At 38.3% G+C, this 19,282-nt stretch overlaps 1 protein-coding gene across 4 annotated transcripts in view; it reads right to left on the minus strand.

Annotated features, from left to right (window-relative positions):
- The window catches only part of rgs7a (regulator of G protein signaling 7a), a 55,179-nt gene that overhangs the window by 18,442 nt on the left and 17,455 nt on the right, over positions 1 to 19,282 (minus strand). For all 4 annotated transcript variants that reach the window (XM_042432697.1, XM_042432699.1, XM_042432698.1 and 1 more), the window contains 2 exons: positions 5,446 to 5,542; positions 829 to 879 (listed from right to left, as the gene is read on the minus strand). In XM_042432697.1, coding sequence (XP_042288631.1) covers positions 829 to 879; positions 5,446 to 5,542 — 148 coding nt within the window. The remainder of the gene's footprint in view (positions 1 to 828; positions 880 to 5,445; positions 5,543 to 19,282) is intronic.

Genomic DNA, 19,282 nt, shown 5'->3' on the forward strand with positions numbered 1-19,282 from the left:
CACACACACACACACTTCCACACTTCAGAGAAAAAAGACATTTCACATTGTTAGCTATACTTTTTTATCACTGGAGGAGGAGAATGGTAATCTTTAATGCAACCGAGCAACCATTTTTAACTTTCTATATTTATCAGAGTTCAACCTGCCCACTCTTGAGTCATTTAATGAGCAATGAGGGGATCAACTAATGATCTGGCAACTCCCTCAAGACAGTCTAGTTCTACTTCATCACACCGGAATAAAATAAGAATAATAAGAAAGAAAAAAGGAAGAATAATAACAAGAATTGCAGTTTCTGCTGTAGCTCAAGGACACAGAAAGTCAGATCAAAGAAAAATGCAGAACTGGGGTCTTTTACATACAGCAATCTAACAGAGGCACGTAGGTGTTTCTTTTGACAGACTAATGAAAGTAATACAATTCCTGATCAGCACTGCTTCTCTCATCTTGCCCTGAAAACCTCCAGCAAGCTTGTAACTTTACAGAAAAAAAACAACTGTAACAATGATGAACAAACGAATCTTTAACACCGAATCTTCCAAATGCACCGCCATTGTCACTGAGTGCATCAGCAGCTTTTAACAGTGGAGCTGCCCTCGCAGATGACTGACAGCATCATTGTCAGAATCAGTGTGGAACATCGCAGCAGTATGATCAGTGATGTGTTTGCTTAACTTAGAAATAAAGTGAACAAACAACAGTTACAGTACTCCGAATCTTTGAACTGAGCTGAACAAAAATATTTGAATTAGCAGTGATTTGTAATTTTGACCTCTACGTCCTTGATCAATATTGATCATCAGCTCACTACCAGGGCTCTATTACCTTGATCTTCGATGTCCAGATTCTTGATCATCCACTGTACAATATCAGAACCTGCAACAAGAGAAATCTCATTAATATGAATCACTGAAATATAGTTAATATATTCACAGTGTGGTGAAACACCTTTTTGCATATAGATGCAAATGAAAGCGAAAACAATGACACTCTTAACCCTACCCACCTTCCCTCATCATCACAGTGCATACCAATTCCTCTCGCTTTGCACCATGTGGGTGGGTAATAGGCCATCCATTACCAAATATTCTTTTCTGACACCCTCTCCAAGCCAGCTCTCCTTGGCTATAGTCCATTAATATAAATGACCAGAGAGGCACAGTGGCATAATGAAGCATCCATTGTATATAATAACAACACAATTTGTCTGACTCAGTCGCAACACAGGCATTGCAGCCGCAATCGTTTCATTTAATAAGTCATTGCATCACATTGGACATTTCCCACTGTCAGGAACAAAAACTAAGATATAAACAGGTCAGATTATGGCCCGAGAGGAGAAGAGAGAGGAGAAATGCATAAATGTAAAACTGAGCAGAAGACGCTGTATGTGTATCTTTTTTTTTTTTTAAACAGATGATACAACCTGTTTTGAGTAAAGGTCTAGAGATGACTTGTATATCCCTTTTTCCATTTTTCTAGAATGGACATCAAACTTTTTATGTGATGAATACCATTTTGCAATTCATCATCTCCATCTGAAAATGTGACTGAATCATTTTCACATCTCAGAACATAACAGAACCCTCTACCCCTGGGCATTTTCACACCTCTCCACAACATGTGACTTTGGCACTTTGGCTAAATATATATTTTCCAGGCTATTATTACTGTCTGTCATGCTGACAGGTGAAGGTGTGTTGAGGAGATGAGAGCCACAGAAGGCAGAAAAAAGGTGTGAAATGGAGACATGAGGGAATTCATGCAGTGAGTCAATCAGTCCCTGTGGCTGTCTCTCTGTCCATCATGCTATATCTGTCTGTCTGTGTTTTGTCTCTTCATTTCTCTTTCACTGCACCCCCTTGTTTTTTGGCGCCCCCATAACCAGATGAGATTTTTCACGGATTAACATCATTAGTACAACCCCATTTTCACACTATCAGAGTTGACCCACTTTCTAAGAGAGAGCTTAAATGAGATGTGTAAGGTAATCCTCTAACAAGGCTGTTCCCTGAATTGATTAATATCATGCCCATAGATTGGGCTGTACATATTTGTGTGTGTGTATGTGTGTGCGGGTGCAAGCATGTGCTTATTAATATATACAGAGTGATAAGAGATAAGCTCAACCTTTCATGAACCTGATGATAGCAAAAATTGGATAATCACAGCAGCAAATAGTATCAGGATACAGTACATGCACGGCTGAAAAATAATGCTTGACAATGTACATGAAGAAATGATAAAAGGATGAACATATGAAAGTGGCTGTAGTATTTAAAGGTGGTGAAATGTGCAGAATTAGAACCAAATGCACTTTTAAATTAAATTATGCACACAAAAAATTTGAAAAACAGCATAAACTATCAATATGCATAAGCAATGCATAGCAAAAAAGAAACTTAAAGGTACCCTGTGGTGTTTCAGACCTCTAGTTGCTGCCTAGGAGTAGTTTTGTTATGAGTGGGTCCTGTTCTGTTTGTATTGTGCATACGCACCAGGGTGCGCATGCATGTGTGTGTGCACACAGTTACGTAATACATATCCCTGCCAATGGTTTCACACTATTCCACTGCTCCACAGGTGGCTGTAGAGCAGCACCTGCAAAGGCAGGAAAGAAGAAGACATGCTAGTAAACACTGATGTAAACAATACTTACTTCAAAAATCAGCTTTGCAAATGTTTTATGAGGAAAATGCATTCAACATGTTTGTTGGTCCTAAATGATACACACAGTGTGTTTTGGTGAGTAACACATGTAAACATCCAACTTTTTTTTGTTCACAAGAAAACTCCACAGGGTGCCTTAAATAAAAATACGAGGGAATTGTGTGAAATTTTAGAATAAACTGTAAATGGTTCTTGCAAAAAATTGTAAAAATCTGTGTGATACTTGCATGAGTATTGAAAACAAACTGAGAGAGCAGTGAAGTTGTTTCTAAGCTGTGATTCTGTTGCTGACTTTAGGGAAAAAACACACAAGGATACCTAACACACAATACCACAAATACACACAATGACAACACACACAAAGGAGACACACTCATACGTACATACATGCATGCACATACAGCTCTTTGGAACATGTACCTACCAGTACAAATGTATTTTATTCTGTTATTTGTATATAATCTTAAAAACATGTGGCTGACAAATGCAAGCACATACAGTTTGTGTATGTGATTAGAATTTTTATAACATGCACCTGTATGTTGACATCTTTGTCTTCCTGTATCAGGAAAAGAAGACAAAGACAGGTCTGATACATACTGTATAACTACAGTGAGTACGGAATTTGGCTACACCAGTTCTGTCAGCAATAAACCTGTTTGGAAGCAAGTGGTGTTAATGTAACAAGTGAACAAAAGGTAAGTAAATGAATCTGTGTATTTTACCAAGTGGTGCAGAGGAAACAAACACATTACAGCAACCTGGGGTTACATCCCCAGCTGTGGTGCTTACAGCTTGGCCAAGTGTTACAATAAACACAAGTGTCAGTGTTCACAGAGGGGGAGCTGTAAAAGGACTGTGTCCTTGTTGCAGCCTTAAGGATGATTTATAGTGGGTCGCTCAACACTTCTGATAAGTGTTGTTCGACAGAAATGAGGTATTTTCAATAGAAAAAAGTGTCGCTGGACACTATCCTTTCATGTCAAGCTCCTGGAGAATTTTGTCATGTCGCGGGCACCATCATATTTTGTTGCGCAATGTGATTGGGTAGTGATAATTAATGTTGCCATGGAGATTGTAGTTTTCACTGAGCTTCTTTATTGATATTTTGGTCTGTAACTTTAGATAACCTGTAACATCCTTGTTTAATTAGTTTTGCAAGCTTGCTGAAGCATAAATTGAAAATGTTGCACAACTCTTTAATTTCTGTTGAGCAACACTTACCATAAATCAGCCTTTAGAACCTGCCAAAGGAGTGGTGTTCAGGGGGGATAACATGAAGCCTGAGCATTACATTCTTGGAGAAAAAATCAAAAAGCCTTGAAATCCACTTGAAAGCACTGCACATTGACACTATTTTTGCTCCATGATGATGCAACCTTGACAGACACTGCACACATTTTGACAAACATATTGTAATGATTATGATGTGGCTTTTAGACATATAAATGAACTATATGTATAGCAGGTATTGTAGATATAGGTAATGTACTGTATATAGGGTTGGTGTAAAACAGAGCTATAAATACAAGCCATCTGTTGCAATTATGTCATCCAGCAAACATAGCCAGTGTAGTTATACTGATTTTATAATATCTGACAAATGTGAAAAAAGTGATGGATGCAAACTGATTTTGTTTGGCTACATGTAAAATCAAAGTAATTTTCTAATCTAATCATTAATTCATATAGATAGTAATTGTTATTAAAGAAATACAAATACACACTAACACAGTGTAGTAGCCTTGGCATCATGTGCAACAGGAGAAAACAGTAAAGCCCAAGGCCGAGACTCTGGAAACATCAGCTGCTCTATATATGGCCAAAGCATTTGTTGTCACTAACGTCACCAAAGCCACAGTTTAAATGTATCCATGTGTGGTTTCATATGTGGGTGCTTATGCCAATTTTTTTTTTTTTTTTTTTTTTTAATCTGTGCACCATCTTAGCCATCCATGTCAAGAGGGCCTGGACATGTCACTAGTTGTGACAAGCCAAGCATGGGCCTTTTTTTAGCAGTTAAGACCAGTGGTGGCTCTGGCGTTGTCGGTGCCTTGAGGCAAAATTGCACAAAAAGGATGCTTGTGCACAATTTGCAGAAACAGGCACTCACAGGAGTGTTAGATTAAGGTTTTGGAATATTAATTTATCAGTAGTAGTACTAATACACATGGGCCTACTACTACTACTAATAGGAGGCCTTTATGAAGCCTTTATATTATATTGGGATTTTAATCCTGTATTGATCTGTAGCTGATAGATAAGCATTATATAGCTCCAATTTTTATTAGTTGAGATATGCTTTTAATTTGAGTGTCAAGTACAGATGTATGGCATCCTTTTGTTTTATGGGACTAGTGCAAGTGCAGTATTGACTACTAGCAGCATTGAATGAAGTGTATAGTACAGTGCATTGTTTATTTTTCATCCACATGTAAACTAAATATAACAGTGAGGATGGCATCATTCTTCTTAGTGTTGCATGTAGTTTTTAACTGAACCCATCTCTTATAGAGTATCACTTCAATGTGGATTCTTATCTATTCGGTTGCACAGCTCGAAAATCCAATATGATCCTCTTGACATTCTGGCACTGCTGGTGCAAAATGCAAAACGGACAACTCTCTAAATACTTTCAGTGTTTTGTTTGGCAAGAACAGAGTACTAGTCAGGTACTTAGTGGGTGGGAGCCAAGTGGAGAGGAGAAGAAGGGAGAGGAGAGGAGAAGAGACGAGAGAGGAACACAACAGAGCAGAGAGATAAGAGCCTTACCTGAAAAAACACTGGGGATCTTGGTTAGAAAACTTTTCACTGTTCGGATTGGGATGCCATTTTTCTCATCCTGCATGCGTGCTATTACTTCCTCCATCTGGACAACAGAGTGACAGTGGGAGAAAAGAGGGGGGAGGAGGGAGAGAGAGCATGAGAGAGAGTGAGCCGTTTTCATGAACTTGCCTCAGTAAGTGGGGGTTGTGTGTGAGCAAGCCAGAGAGAGGTAAACAGATACAAACAGGTTTCTGTGTGGTTCAGCAATGTCTCCAGGGTACAGAGAGACAGGAAGTTAGTGACTAATAATCAAAGATGTCAGGTTTTTGCCTCCCTTCTGACAAATCTTTCTGATTTGTGTCATTTGTCACATAAAAATGTCAGTAAGGTGCACTTATTGAATTCTGCAACTGCTATTGAATTTTGGAAGTCTAGCAATGAAGTTTCTTGTTATTAACCATCACAGTATATTTATGTCCTGAAACAGCCACACATATGAACTTTACAGAGCAGAAAGAACATTTTATAATTTCACTCAAAAGCATTTCAGACACATTTTTTTTTGTTTTCAGCACTGACTTAGTCACAAATTAGAAGTACATTGAGGAATGACAAGCACAGGCGAATAGATGCTGACTGGAAAACACATGGACACAAAAACATTTGCACACGTCACTGCGACAGAAATGTTCTGGGAGTTGTCTCAAGGGCCTGGCAGGGCAACACAAGGCAGCCACATTTCCAAGAACACACAGAAGGGAGCAAAGCAGAGAGTAGAACATGGCCGCTATACGTCAGCTGGATCAGACGCCAAAAGATCTCCCCAAACTCCTCCCTTAGTGTAAAAAATATACGCATGGAAAATGTGTACACAAGGTAATACACTAACAGGAACTCTTTAAAAAACACATAGACATTGTTGCTTAATATTCCTCCAGTAATTTCTGCTCCAAGAGGCACTTGGGGATTGACAATTTCTTGTTTTTTTTAAGTTGTAGTAACACTGTCAAGGTTTGTTTTTAAAAGAAAAATAACACAACCGGTTGTTGATAGCATCATTACTGTAAGAGTGATCTGAAAAAAGGCAGTCATGGCTTTATGTATCAGGTGTAATTACTCAAAATGTGTTTTATTTATTTATTTTACTTTTATTTTTTTGGCCACAGTATGTAAAAATGAAAATCTCCTCCAAGTCACTACGTGGAATTTAACAATTTCTGATTTTGCCTGTCAGTGGCACACAGCTCTGTGCGCCATAACTGGGGGACTGACTTTCTAAATCTTTGAATCAATCAAATGTTCCCTTCAATAAAATAATAAAAATCAATTCTAAACCTCACAGTGAAGAGAAGCACTAATAGGTGAGAATTGGTTTTCTGACTGAGTCCCACACACAGAGAGTCTATTCTAGCCATGATTTAAAAACGTCATAAAAAGAACTTGATTTTGGCTGTGTTCCTGTCTACTGTCTATAAAAAGGGAGTTAAAATGTATGCTCAAGTTATGTGATATACTTGACAGTAGTGGACAAGCTGCCAAAATTTACTCTGAACATGCTGATGGAAATAAAAGCATCTCAGACTTTGACTCATTAACTTGCAGAAAGGTCTATGACATCCAGCACTTAACATCCAATACACAGGCTATGACTTGCCATTTTCACTGGGTAGGGCATTTCACTGACTATCATTGGCATGAATTTGATGTTATTTTTTTTTCCAAATTGTGTGCCCCAAGGGCAACATGTAAATTGAAAACAACAGGGAACCCAAGATAGATCCCAGGACAACACCACATGACAGGGGGTGGTCGTAGAAGAGACGGCCCTTCCAAGATAACAATTTTGGAAAGATAAGAGCAGAACAAATCATGAGCAGAGTCCCTAATGGCAGCTGAGCTTTCTCAGTGAAAGCTCAGCACAGATCAAGACAGATTCAAATTTAACAATCATGTCAATAAACTCAAAAATGAAGCTCGTTGTCTACTATCAAATATTACAATGACTAATCATTCATTTAGCATCACTACTGTGTATTAGCAGTATTGTGTAGTAGCAGCAATAATGTTGTCTATTGTATTGTGCATTGGTGTTATGTAATGGCAGTTTTAGTTGAAAGTGCGCCCTGTTAATCTAATTGTACCGAACATATAACCTATTGTAACCTAATGTGTGGCATCTGGATGTTGTGACTGTGCACTGCACTCAAGTGTTATGTTGCTCTGACACGTCTGACTTCATGGATCATAACCCTCAATTCTGTTTCCTCTCCATCTTCGTATGACACACACACGCCTTATCAGCGGAGCTCATCTGGGAAATGGCAACACAATTTGAATGCAGGCAATTTCATTTCGAACAAATGAAGGTTTTGTGTGGGCGAAAATGAATATCTGCGGCCATTTTGGTGAGAAAGGAACACTTATTACGAAACAGCTGGGTTTGATATGTAAATCTGTGACTACTTGGTTTTGGCAGTTCATGAGCTAGTACTGTAGCATAAATCTATAATGAAAGCTTGTAGCTAGTCAAATACCCTAGAGCTAAAAATCATCCCGGTTAGTGATTGGAGCTTAATTGACAATGATAGAGCACAGGCAAATACTGTAACTAAAGTGCTGCTGGGGGAGAATTGAGGGCCAGGAAGACTGAGAGAGGCAGGAAGGAGGCAATTTTATAGCACTATATACAGTATTTAGAGTTCTGACGACAACTTAAATTTCTCACACAAATATAAAGACATTATGGGAAAAATCTATCATAATTGCTTCTGACTATACTCATTTAGTTTCTGCCTTAATTTTGATTATTGGTGGATCTTATTTCCTCACATAGCTGATGTCTGGATAGTTCCAGTGAAGCTCCTACTGATACCATTGTCATACCAATAACATGCCAATGTCACCCACAGCAGGAGCTTAAATGGACCAGAAACAGTCACAAGACAGGTCTCATTTTTAATAAGGGACACTTCTGCAATCATGGACTTTGACCACTTTGTTAATAGTATGTAGAAAGTCACCAACTGAATTAAAAGGAGGTTGAAGGCATGTTGGCAGAAAAAGAGTGCGTCTTAAAGAGACACTAAACACACACACTTTATTGCAAAATGATGGTAAGTATCAAAGGATGAGATTTTTTTTTAGTGGTCCTCAACCAATACCAGCTAAAGAAGAAAAGATGGGATTCTAAAGCTAGAGAGGATGTTTAATTTCACTAAGAAAATCAACTGGCTAAAATCAAACCATATACCATTCCTGTATTAATATTATATCGTTATACAATAGAGGCTTGCAGAGCTGTTGCACCTAAAACTGCCACACAGAAAAACAACAACACAAATTACTAGTATTGGCCTCCTTTTATGTGTAGCATGGCATCATTCCTTTTGTTGTTTTTAATTGTGTTTGTCTCATCCCTGTTGAATAAGTGTGCCTTATATCACCAACCTCCTCTCTCTATCTATGTCTCACTGTCTTTCTATGAGTTAGCTGGCACTGTGAGACACAGAGCAAACAAGGACAACAGCAACAATGATCAATACTTCACACACTCTCTCCTATCTCTGCAAACCCTCACCGCCTACAAATGGTAAAATGCCACCAGCGTGAATATTCAGGATCTAAAGCTCTTGAAGTTGGGATGCTCTATGGCTTCGTGTTGTGAGGGTAAGAGGGAAGTAGTTTCCCACCAGAGAGAGGGAGAGAGTGAAAGACTCTTTCTCTCTCTCTTTTTCTCTGTCCCCCACCCATCCACCCACCCAGAGCTGTCTGACTGCGTCTCTGCAGCCTCTTAACAGATAAGAGTGAGTGTTTTGGCTGCACAGTGTGAATCATTGAATAATGATGGCACAGGACTCAGTACATATGAATTGACTAACAAAAGCTCCGGATATAAGCACATACTGAGCCTCAACACACGGCTCCAAGCACTTCAAAGACTATCACTGAGGACACTCAGGGCGCAATCAGAATGTTAAAAAAAACAAACAACATTTCAAACTAGGTTTGTAAATCAATGCTGCCCTCTTAGATTTCTTTTTAGCTGTTGTTAAGTGCACCATATGTCTACTTATTTGACAGGCTGTTGCTAAGAAAAGAGGGCCAATAAAAGGATTAGTTATTAGAAAGGTTTCGATCTTGAGCACATCAGGGAGGCAGGAGGTTTTTAAGAGGAGAATTCCAGCAATTGTATTGTGTGTCCTAAGATAGCTTGTTTAGAAGTGACCTTCATCTGTGCCCCTGAAAGAAAGAAAAGAGGCCAGAAACAGAGGTTGTTTTTTTCTGCCTTGATGATGATGGGATGAAAGTGGAGATGTATAGGCTCACACTGCCGCACATGTTACATAAATTACTTTCCTAAGATAAGAATTTATGCTATTCGTCTTTAGTGTTGACCTAGATTTAAGTGACGGGAAGAAATACTCAGTAGCTGATGAACTTAAACTTCCTTTTCAAACAGCCTTAATTAGACCATCACCACCTACTTAAGCTGTAAATCCCTTAAAACAGATGAGAGTTTATTAAAGACAGAACAATTCGTTTTTGGTATCCATCAAGAGAAATTTTGAATACAGAAAAACTGTTTGCCATGATGCCTACCAACAAATTGAAACTGAGAAGCATGCACTTGTCCTGTTGATACACTGTAAAGATTACATTATCCTCAATTATATTTTTTAAAAGAAATCTACATTCTGGTCTTTCTTAGCACACTAACAAATGTACTATAGCTTGTCCTGTCATTCAACTGGAAACTCATCTAGAGTTCATTTCAATTTCTGTCTGTGCAGATGTAAAAATCTCACTGACTGCGCTGCTGAGGAAATTAAAAGCTCTCCTATTCTCCTTCTTCTCCTCCCCCTCTTGCTTCTTCCTCGCCCTCTCTCTTGGTCTTGTTGCCTGCGCTGTGATGGGTGAATGTTACTGCATCAGATGTATGGGGAGAATGGTTTTACCTTGACAGCGTTATCTGAGGACAACAGTGTGTCTACATGAAGATACTCCTCCCAACTCTTCCCACAAATATTTGCTACCACCACACACACACACACACATACACACACACACATATTATGAAAGCTTATAAACCCAGAAGGTGGGGATTATTATATTTTCAAAGGTGCAGCATCAAAATAGGTGAGCAACCCAGCATAAGTCTGGCTGCCTAAGGCAGTGCGAGAACAGCCTGGATAGAACCTGTGGCTATATAGCATGACAGCTCTAATAGATAAAACAGTCTTTGCAGTTGGTTGGTCTTATTTCCCTCTGAACGGTCTGAACTGATTTACAGTCAATAACTACTTAAAATTTAACATTGCAGGCATTCACCTTGATTTTCTGTTTAACGTTTTAATAGGATCAATACTAAGAGAACAAAGGCACTCTAAAATCTACACTACAGCTGCATTTAAGCACACTGAAATCCTATGTTAACACAGATGAATCACACATCTCTTCTAGACAGGCTGGTGCATTTGCATATGGAGCAAATCCAAAAACACAATGTTCTCCATGCCATCCTTTGGGGATAAGGGTAGGGCACAGTACAGGCAAAGCATACAGTTAATAGAAAGAGAACTGCATCTCCAGTTTTTTATGGTTAAACATCATGAGCTATATCATTTTGCCTGGTATTGTTCTCTTTGATAGACAAGGTTCCCTACCTGTAAAGCCTTTACATGCTGTATCTATATTCAGTGGTGACATATTGAAATGATTGAGCTCATCTCAAGTGGTGACCTAGATCAAGGTGAGTGGGAGAAATCTCAGTATTTGATGAACTAAAACACCTTTTTCAAACAGTCTTAATTAGATTATCACTTCTTATATAAGCTCTAAATCTCTGAAGACAGAATTTTGTTTATATGTGACTGAAGAACTTGATTATACCCATCAAGAAACATTCAAAGTTACCAAACTCCATTTGATCTGCAGAGTCTCTTTTGATCTTTAAGAAAAAAGCTAAAGACAAACTTGAACTTAGTTTCATGGCACTTATTCACATATTGTTTTCTCCCGACTAGATCCTCGCTTGTGTTGCATTAACTCTCAGATGTATGTCGCTTTGGATAAAAGCATCTGCTTAATGAAATTGTAATGTTGTAACACAAACAAGCGAATGATAAATGCACAATTTCCTTCCCCCACTCAGGAACATAGAGGTCAATTGCTCATTTACTAGCAAACACAAAGGAGAAACGCTGACCAAAGGCATTCATACATTAATGGCCTTTGTTAGACAAGAGCACATTGCACAATCATGATAGAGCTATTACATTCACCACAAACCTTTTTTTTAATCAATCACTTATAGCACAGTAGAGCAGCAACACAACATGTCTGGCAAAGTCAAGCAGCCTTTGGAGAAGTGAAAACCCTCTCATCGCATATACATTATTAAACTGAGTATGAAGAGAAAGTAAAAAGCTAATCCATTTATTACAGTGTCGTAGATAAGATGACTGATTAGAATGCCAATATCTCACTGCAGAGTGACAGATGAATCAATCAGTGATATTGCTGAAGTAGAACATTTTAATGAGGCTCCATACCTTTACATAAGTATGACAGGGTTCACTGAAAGGCTGCACAATGCAATCTATAGGCTGTTACATGATATCCAGGCCAAAATAGACCCAATGATCAATAAAAAGAACCTAAATATCACAATGCATGTATTTGCTATGGATTATGTTAATACTGCATACACATAAGATTAAGTCTTTTACTGCGTGAGAAAATGCAGAGATTAAAGGAATGTTTTTAGGTCGATATTTTGGAAATGTTGCAAATCTTCAATGCGGCCTGCATAATAGATGCAAATGTTTTTTCAAGTGTTACAGAGACTGCCAGAGATGTCTTTTTTTTCTGCTCAAAATCCGGATATGACTGATTTTACCTTTTGCACTTGAAATCCTACACCCACATCACAGCAAAACTCAACTACAACCATAAGCGCGCTCATTTTCATGTCAGAAAAACACTTGTCAAATGTGCATGCAAAATACTACACATCACAGCACCTTTACAGCAACAACAACCTGCACCCGACTGGGAAGTTAGGGTTTAGGGTTAGAGTTTTTAGTTTATGAGGATCCCCAGTAGCCATTACACTAGGCAACAGCAACTCCTACTGGGGTCCACATTGAACATAAAATACATACAATACAAATCAAGAAAAAATTAAAAGAAAACAACAATTTTTAACATAATAAAGAAAAAAACCCACAAAATGTAGTTAAAATGGTAAAGAAAAGAAAAGAAAAAAGTGCCATCTCTGATTAGATAACAGAGAGACTAGCTTGTTGATGACACTCCAGCAGGTGATAGAGGCTACATAGTCTCTGGCACATTATACAACAATTTTATTATAATAACATGATAATACATAGCACATTACTACTCAATATAATATAAAGTGTCAGATGAAACAATTAACTTTTTAGCTTAACTAACAAGCGAGTGCTCACTAACATGCTGCATTGCCGGTTATACACAAAGTTAGTCAGACACCACACCTGTGCACCACTGCACCACTCTGGCATTCAAAATAAAATGACCCTGCAGATAGGTGGGGGAAGTTATTGAGCTCATGCTGACAAGGTTGTTGAATAGATGCCATGAATCTTAAGTCTCTCCGAGGTTACCATATGTTTCCGAGTTACCACAGCAACCCAGTCTGCGACCACTATCACAAGGACATCTTTGGCAGCTTGCCATCGTTCATTCATAAGAGAAAGAAAGAAAGTGGATGTGGGGGTCGCATGGGGTGGACAGAGGGTGAAAAGGATGGAGATAGAGAAAGATAGACACTGTCTGCAGAAATTATGAAAAAGAGAACAGGATTTTTTTTTCCTTTTCATTTTTAATTCGTTCCCATAACATATTTACCTTAATTTCTTAAGATTATTTATTTTGTGCAACTAATCTGTACAATACTCTGTATGTGGTATATTACTGTATTATTTTTGTTGGAATCATTCTATAATATTATTTTGGACTGTTGCAGTTACATTTTATCATTATTTCTCCACTTGTTATGTCATTATTACTTACAATACTTATAATATTATTTTAGATTTGTAAAATTTACACTAAGTTGTCCGTTCATGCCCCCTTGTCTCCCGGTAACTTTAGTTCCTACCTGCTGTTGGGGACAGTTATGAGTAAAGAGAGGGATGTTGGGTCTGTTTTATGTTTTGCTGTGTCTTATATATAAAGATTATATAAAATATTATATTATATATTATATTATAGAAGATTATTCTAAGAGAAACTGTTGCCCACTCATCACCCACAGCCCAGAGTGACCAGAGAATGTTAAACATCAGGAATTCAGAATTACATGGTGGGAAAGGCCTAGTATGTAATAATACAAAAACAAGCAGCCAAAGACAGAAAAACACCTTCTCTTAACCTTCAATCTATAAACTATCCAGATTTATAATCCATCCTAGAATTTCAAATTGCTCTTCTCTGTCATTCAGTCACTCTAAGTCTTGTGTTTCTTCCCCGATGCTTATGCTTGCTTGTTTTGCATTTTCATTGTCTCTGTCAGATTTTTCTCTATATGCAACCCTTCAATTCTTATGGGTATGCTGACTGAAGGTTTCAGATGGAGAGCGGACACCAGTCTGTTTCACAGGAGGAACAGATGCCCAGGTGACAACACTGCCTGGAATGAAGGCAATTACTCCATCCCAACTGGAAGTTTATTTCTATATGCTGTTAGGCAGATTCTGCAAACTAATGATTAGCCATTTAACAACATCTGCAGTTTGGTGCTTGATAAGCCTTGCTTTCAGTTGTATTCATCAATACAGTTTTGTCTCTGTGTACACAATCAAGCCCCATTGAGCCATCTGTCAAATGAAGCATCTGTTTCTTGGAATGTCACTTCACTGTTTCACACTTCAGGATGTTCTCACACTCTGCTGTTCCCTCTGTCATCTTCATTATTCATTATATGTCATTTGCACATCCTAGAAGGTACAGTATAAAGGAACCTGAAGAAGCAAAATGCTCCTCTGTTATTTGCAGTTCATGTCTTTACCGTTCCAGCAAACTGCAAAGATCTATTAATTTTTCAGATGAGAATTATTCCTCCTCTCTGCCTCCTCTCTCTCCTCACACCTAATATCATTAATGTGTTTCATAATGTACCAGTTGGTGGTGCACTGCTTTGCTTTGTCCATTATTTCTGTAATGGAGGACTGTGGTAAGAACAACCTAATATCACTGTAAAACACTCTTGCTCACAGCAGCATCAGCATTATCATAAGCATAGTCTGATGGACAGCAACGAACAGATGGCTTGCTTACTCAAGACTTTGGTTTATTTGGATGATTACAAATGGATGTTGTCAAGCATGATGCTTCCTCAGCTTTGAAATGCTCCTCGAGGTGTGACTGAAAGCCTTTTAATGGCTTGATCTGATTTGGTCTGATTTGCTAATGGATGAAAGTGAGACTGATGTTTGCAGGCAAACAAGTAGACCTTTGATTCCCCATGTGGTGTTATTGACTTAAAGGTACCTGAGTGGCATCTTGTTGTGTTGCTTTCTGTGTGCTTAAATATAGCATCTTTTTTGTTCTAAGTCCTGTTTGTAAGTCAAAGGTTGTCTGAAAAGATAATAATGTGAATGATACATGAAATTAATAATACAATAATAATCAAACAAACAAACAACATTGTAGGACAATGGTTCATAGCTTGTGCTGTCCACTTTTACAATGATATTTCCTTTGGTCTGTCAATTGAAGCTCAGCAAGAAGAAATAATGTAATAATATTTTATAAAACAAGAACAGTGGAATCTCTTTATCCCTAATAAACCTTCAAGTACATGGAACCAAACCAAAATGACTTGAACTGCACAGATGTACCCTGATTACATGGAGGTGAATGTATCATTAGGCATCCATGATAGCTGAAAGGTTGTATAGCTATTGTATAGTAAATCAATAAGAAATAATACATAATAGCTACACATTGACCAAAGATAATTTAAGATGTAGCTGAAAGATAAGTAGCCAGGAATTAACATAACTCATCTCTCCTGCATTTGTAATGCAGCCTCAAACTAGAATTATGCTTCTCTGAAGATACACATAAACGTCTCAGCAAACCGAACCCAGGCATGTGTTATGGGTTAACAGTAGGTCACAGAGGCTCTCATAGGAGGCAAAACGTAAACCCTTCAAATCTAAACAATGTGTTGCGTGTACCTGCATGTCAAGCGCGTTGATTGGTTGATTCAATTTCTGTCAGGAGGTGGATCCAAAATGGAGGTGAAAACAAGTGTAAATGTACTACAAACAAGTATAAAAGAAACAGCTCTGCTAATGTGTCCAAGTGACCCACGTGCATGTTCGCCTTTGTGCAGCCTGGAGAAGCATAATTCTAGCTTCAGAAGTAACAATCTTGTATACCTGCACTAAACTACATCTCCCATGCTCAGTGTTTGCTAAGATTTAAGCACAGACAGATATAATTCAGAACTACCATATCAGCTATTATTTTGATTATTTGACCTCCTGTCCTGTCCTTTGAAACACCCTATCATCACAAACTAATATTTAAGTATGCTGAAGACATAAAAATGAGCTAGATGCAGCCAACCACATGGTGTATTTCTTCCCTCTAACTTATTCAGAAACTAATTTAATTGGATCGTCTATATTTCAGGTTGAAAATCAGAAGCAAGGACTAATCACAGCCTGGTGAATGGTGCATTTGTCTAATCAGGTGAAGGAAAGGTCCATGTTGATATCTGAGTGAAAGAAAGACATAATCTGTTGTTGTACAGCTTTTTTGATGTCTGTCTCAAGCTATTCCATCCACGGCCTTGCCAGACCGCAATATGGAGAGTGAAAGTCTGCATGATATTCACAGTATAAAAACCTTTTATTTGATTCCTCAATTTTGCTATTGCTCCAGGAAACTGAAATAATCTAGGTATTTTTAAGTTAACAACATCTTATCCATATCTGTTTACCCTAGTGTAATTAAATGACTGGCTTTCTAAAGCAAGTCCAGTTGCCCTTAATGTACCATGACCTGAATGACTGAGAATCTTCACGCCTTTACATTACTTGGCTGGTAGTGCATCATCTTCTCCTTCATTTCCTTGCAGAAAGTCTAATAATCAGAACATATTGGTAAAGCATTCCTGTGAACAACAGCAGAAGCAGCAGTTGCAGTATTGTCATCTGGTTTGATGGACAGATGGCATTATCACTGTTTCATTTGGAATACTTTCCAGATGGTTGCCAACAGAAATTGTACTTGTATCTTCACAGTAGTTTCATCAAGTTCTACAGCTTTTGAGAACACATGGCCCCCTTCCTCCTCACATCCCCAGAGAATCATAATCCCCGGTGTAAGGCTGCAGTAGGATGTTCAATATTTCCCCTGACTCCTCAACATCTCCCTTCCCAAGGGACAATCCTCGACTAGAGAGAAAGAGACAAGCATTGAATCATGGATGAGAGGTAGTCAGCCAGCTATGCCTGCTCTCTGGAAAAAACACTGGCATTTATCCTCATTTGACATCGCTGCGGTTAATGCAGTTCTTGTTCCAAATTTGCCAGCCAGTATGCCATCTCATGCTTTATGCAACCACAGCACATTTAAGAGTATCATGCAATTCCCGAAGGATCATAGTATAGTCCTACGCAGATTAAAGTTCTATGTGATTCATTTTTTATGTTAAAATAGAAACTTTTAATTGATTTTTTTTATCAGTGTTGTAGTTGACTCTTACAGGATGTAACAATCCTTTTAGCTAAACTTACGACCTTTCAGAAATGCTTATTCTAATTTTAGCAGCTAAATCAGACAGATATTTTCCTCAGGAATTGGTTCAGAGCAAAAACCCTAACATTAAAAAGAGATTAAACACTGGACTCACATTCCTCAGATGGACAGAAACAGTACTCCAAATAAACACTAAAGTACTCATGGCAACTGTTTGCTAATGTCCATCATAATAACTTCAAAAGGTTGTAATATATTGTATTTATGTTGCTTTGCAACTCCCAAGTGGCCTAAACATCAGCTTTAAATGAATACATTAGTTTGTGCATGTCATGGCCTTTATCCTATGGGCATTCTCCTTAATATACTTCATTCCTATTTTGGTGTTGTTTTTTCTTTTTGCATGTAGTGTGTTATATACTGCAGTCGTTTTGAAATCATCTGCAATTAACAGCAATTACAACTATAGTAGCAGTAAAAGTAGTAATACTAGTAGTGTGACTAATAATAGTAATAATGGTAGCAGTGTTCTTAGTAGGCAGCAGTAACAACACTTACTGGTGGTGACACTCTGATTATGTGTGGGAAAGGGTCTACTATAAAACGGCTTGTACTTTTACTTTCTGTATTTGCTGATAAGTAACAAATACAATTCTGGGTGCAAGTGACCTAGGACACGGTATCCTACGCTCGCACACTCATTTGTCCTGTATCACTTCTGTTTTCACTGCTATTGTTATTGTTTGCCTTAATCTCATCACTATTACATATCAGTTTCTTTCTCATATTGGGATGGTTCTCCTGGGGTGAGACCTTCTTCACTCTTCTGTCTCTACCTTTAGTTGACTCTGTTTTCTAGACACTGTTTTCTGTCTATTTCTAAATCTACTATGATCTGGTGTTCCTGGCTGGCGGTGGGATAGTGTTCCTAGGGCAAGGCCTCTCTCTCTTTCACTCTCTCACTCACTCACACACACACACTCATCTTCTTGGTGGGCGGGCAGTGGGCGCGATGACTAAGCCAAGGTTGGCCATGTGCTAGAACATAATCCACTGAAAGCCAATATCCCTCCTGCCCACCTACCATGATTTCATCACTCAAACAGCATGCTATCACAAATTAGTAGATAAAGGAAGAAAAAAAGCTACATTACTTTCAGATGTATTGTATAAAAGTGTCTTTTTAAAATTGTTCACAAGACAGTTTATCTAATTGCTAATTTTTGCTCAAGATTATAGTCTTGATCTAATGTAGCTGTTAACTTAGGTGTTACTAATGTAGGTATACACACACCTCGAAAAAGGAGTGTTATCATCTATTGATCAGCCATTCACATACAACAACATATAAGAACTCATAATTCAATAAAACAATAATAAAAGATGTTTTTAATAAAAAAAAAAAGTTCAAACTGCGATTTCAGCACTTATTCATGATTAGCAATCAGCAGTTGTTTACTCTAAGGGGATTTGGACCTTGGAGCATTTAATAAAAATGTTTTTATGTTTAGTGGTTAAACAGGGCAGAATCGGACCATGGGAATACTGTAGTGTTAAATTAAATCACCTCTATATTTAATCCTTCAGCAAGGCAGGCCTGTTAGCTGTGTCCAAACTGTCTGGCATTACACTTAAGGAGTCTTATCATTGGGCACCAGAGAGCATGTTTACTTAAACAGAGAGACAAAGAGGAAGAGGAAGAGGATGAGAGGAAAACAGAGAGGGAGAAACAGGGAGGGAGGCTGAGTATGGAAACAGAGATGCACTGGGAATAGAAAAGAAGGGAGGATGCTGTCTATTTTTAGGTCCAGATAACATGAGAGAGGGGGCCTCACTCCTCCACTCCTCCTCTCTTCATCCCTCATTTCCCACATTCCTCCTTGGCACGTGCAACAGACACTCAAGACGGCTCTGTGTGCCCTGAATACCAATAAGAGAAAAGCAGCTGGATACTGGCAGGCTGACATTCCTTTGCCTTCTCCTGTCTGCAGAAAAGAGACAAGACAAGGACTGGGTGTCTGACAGGACATATACACATGCACACTTCAGAGGACACAACAGTCAAGGTAGACAATAAACCGATAAG

The sequence above is a fragment of the Thunnus maccoyii genome, chromosome 14 (assembly GCF_910596095.1).
Source record: "Thunnus maccoyii chromosome 14, fThuMac1.1, whole genome shotgun sequence".
NCBI classification, from domain to species: Eukaryota; Metazoa; Chordata; class Actinopteri; order Scombriformes; family Scombridae; genus Thunnus; species Thunnus maccoyii.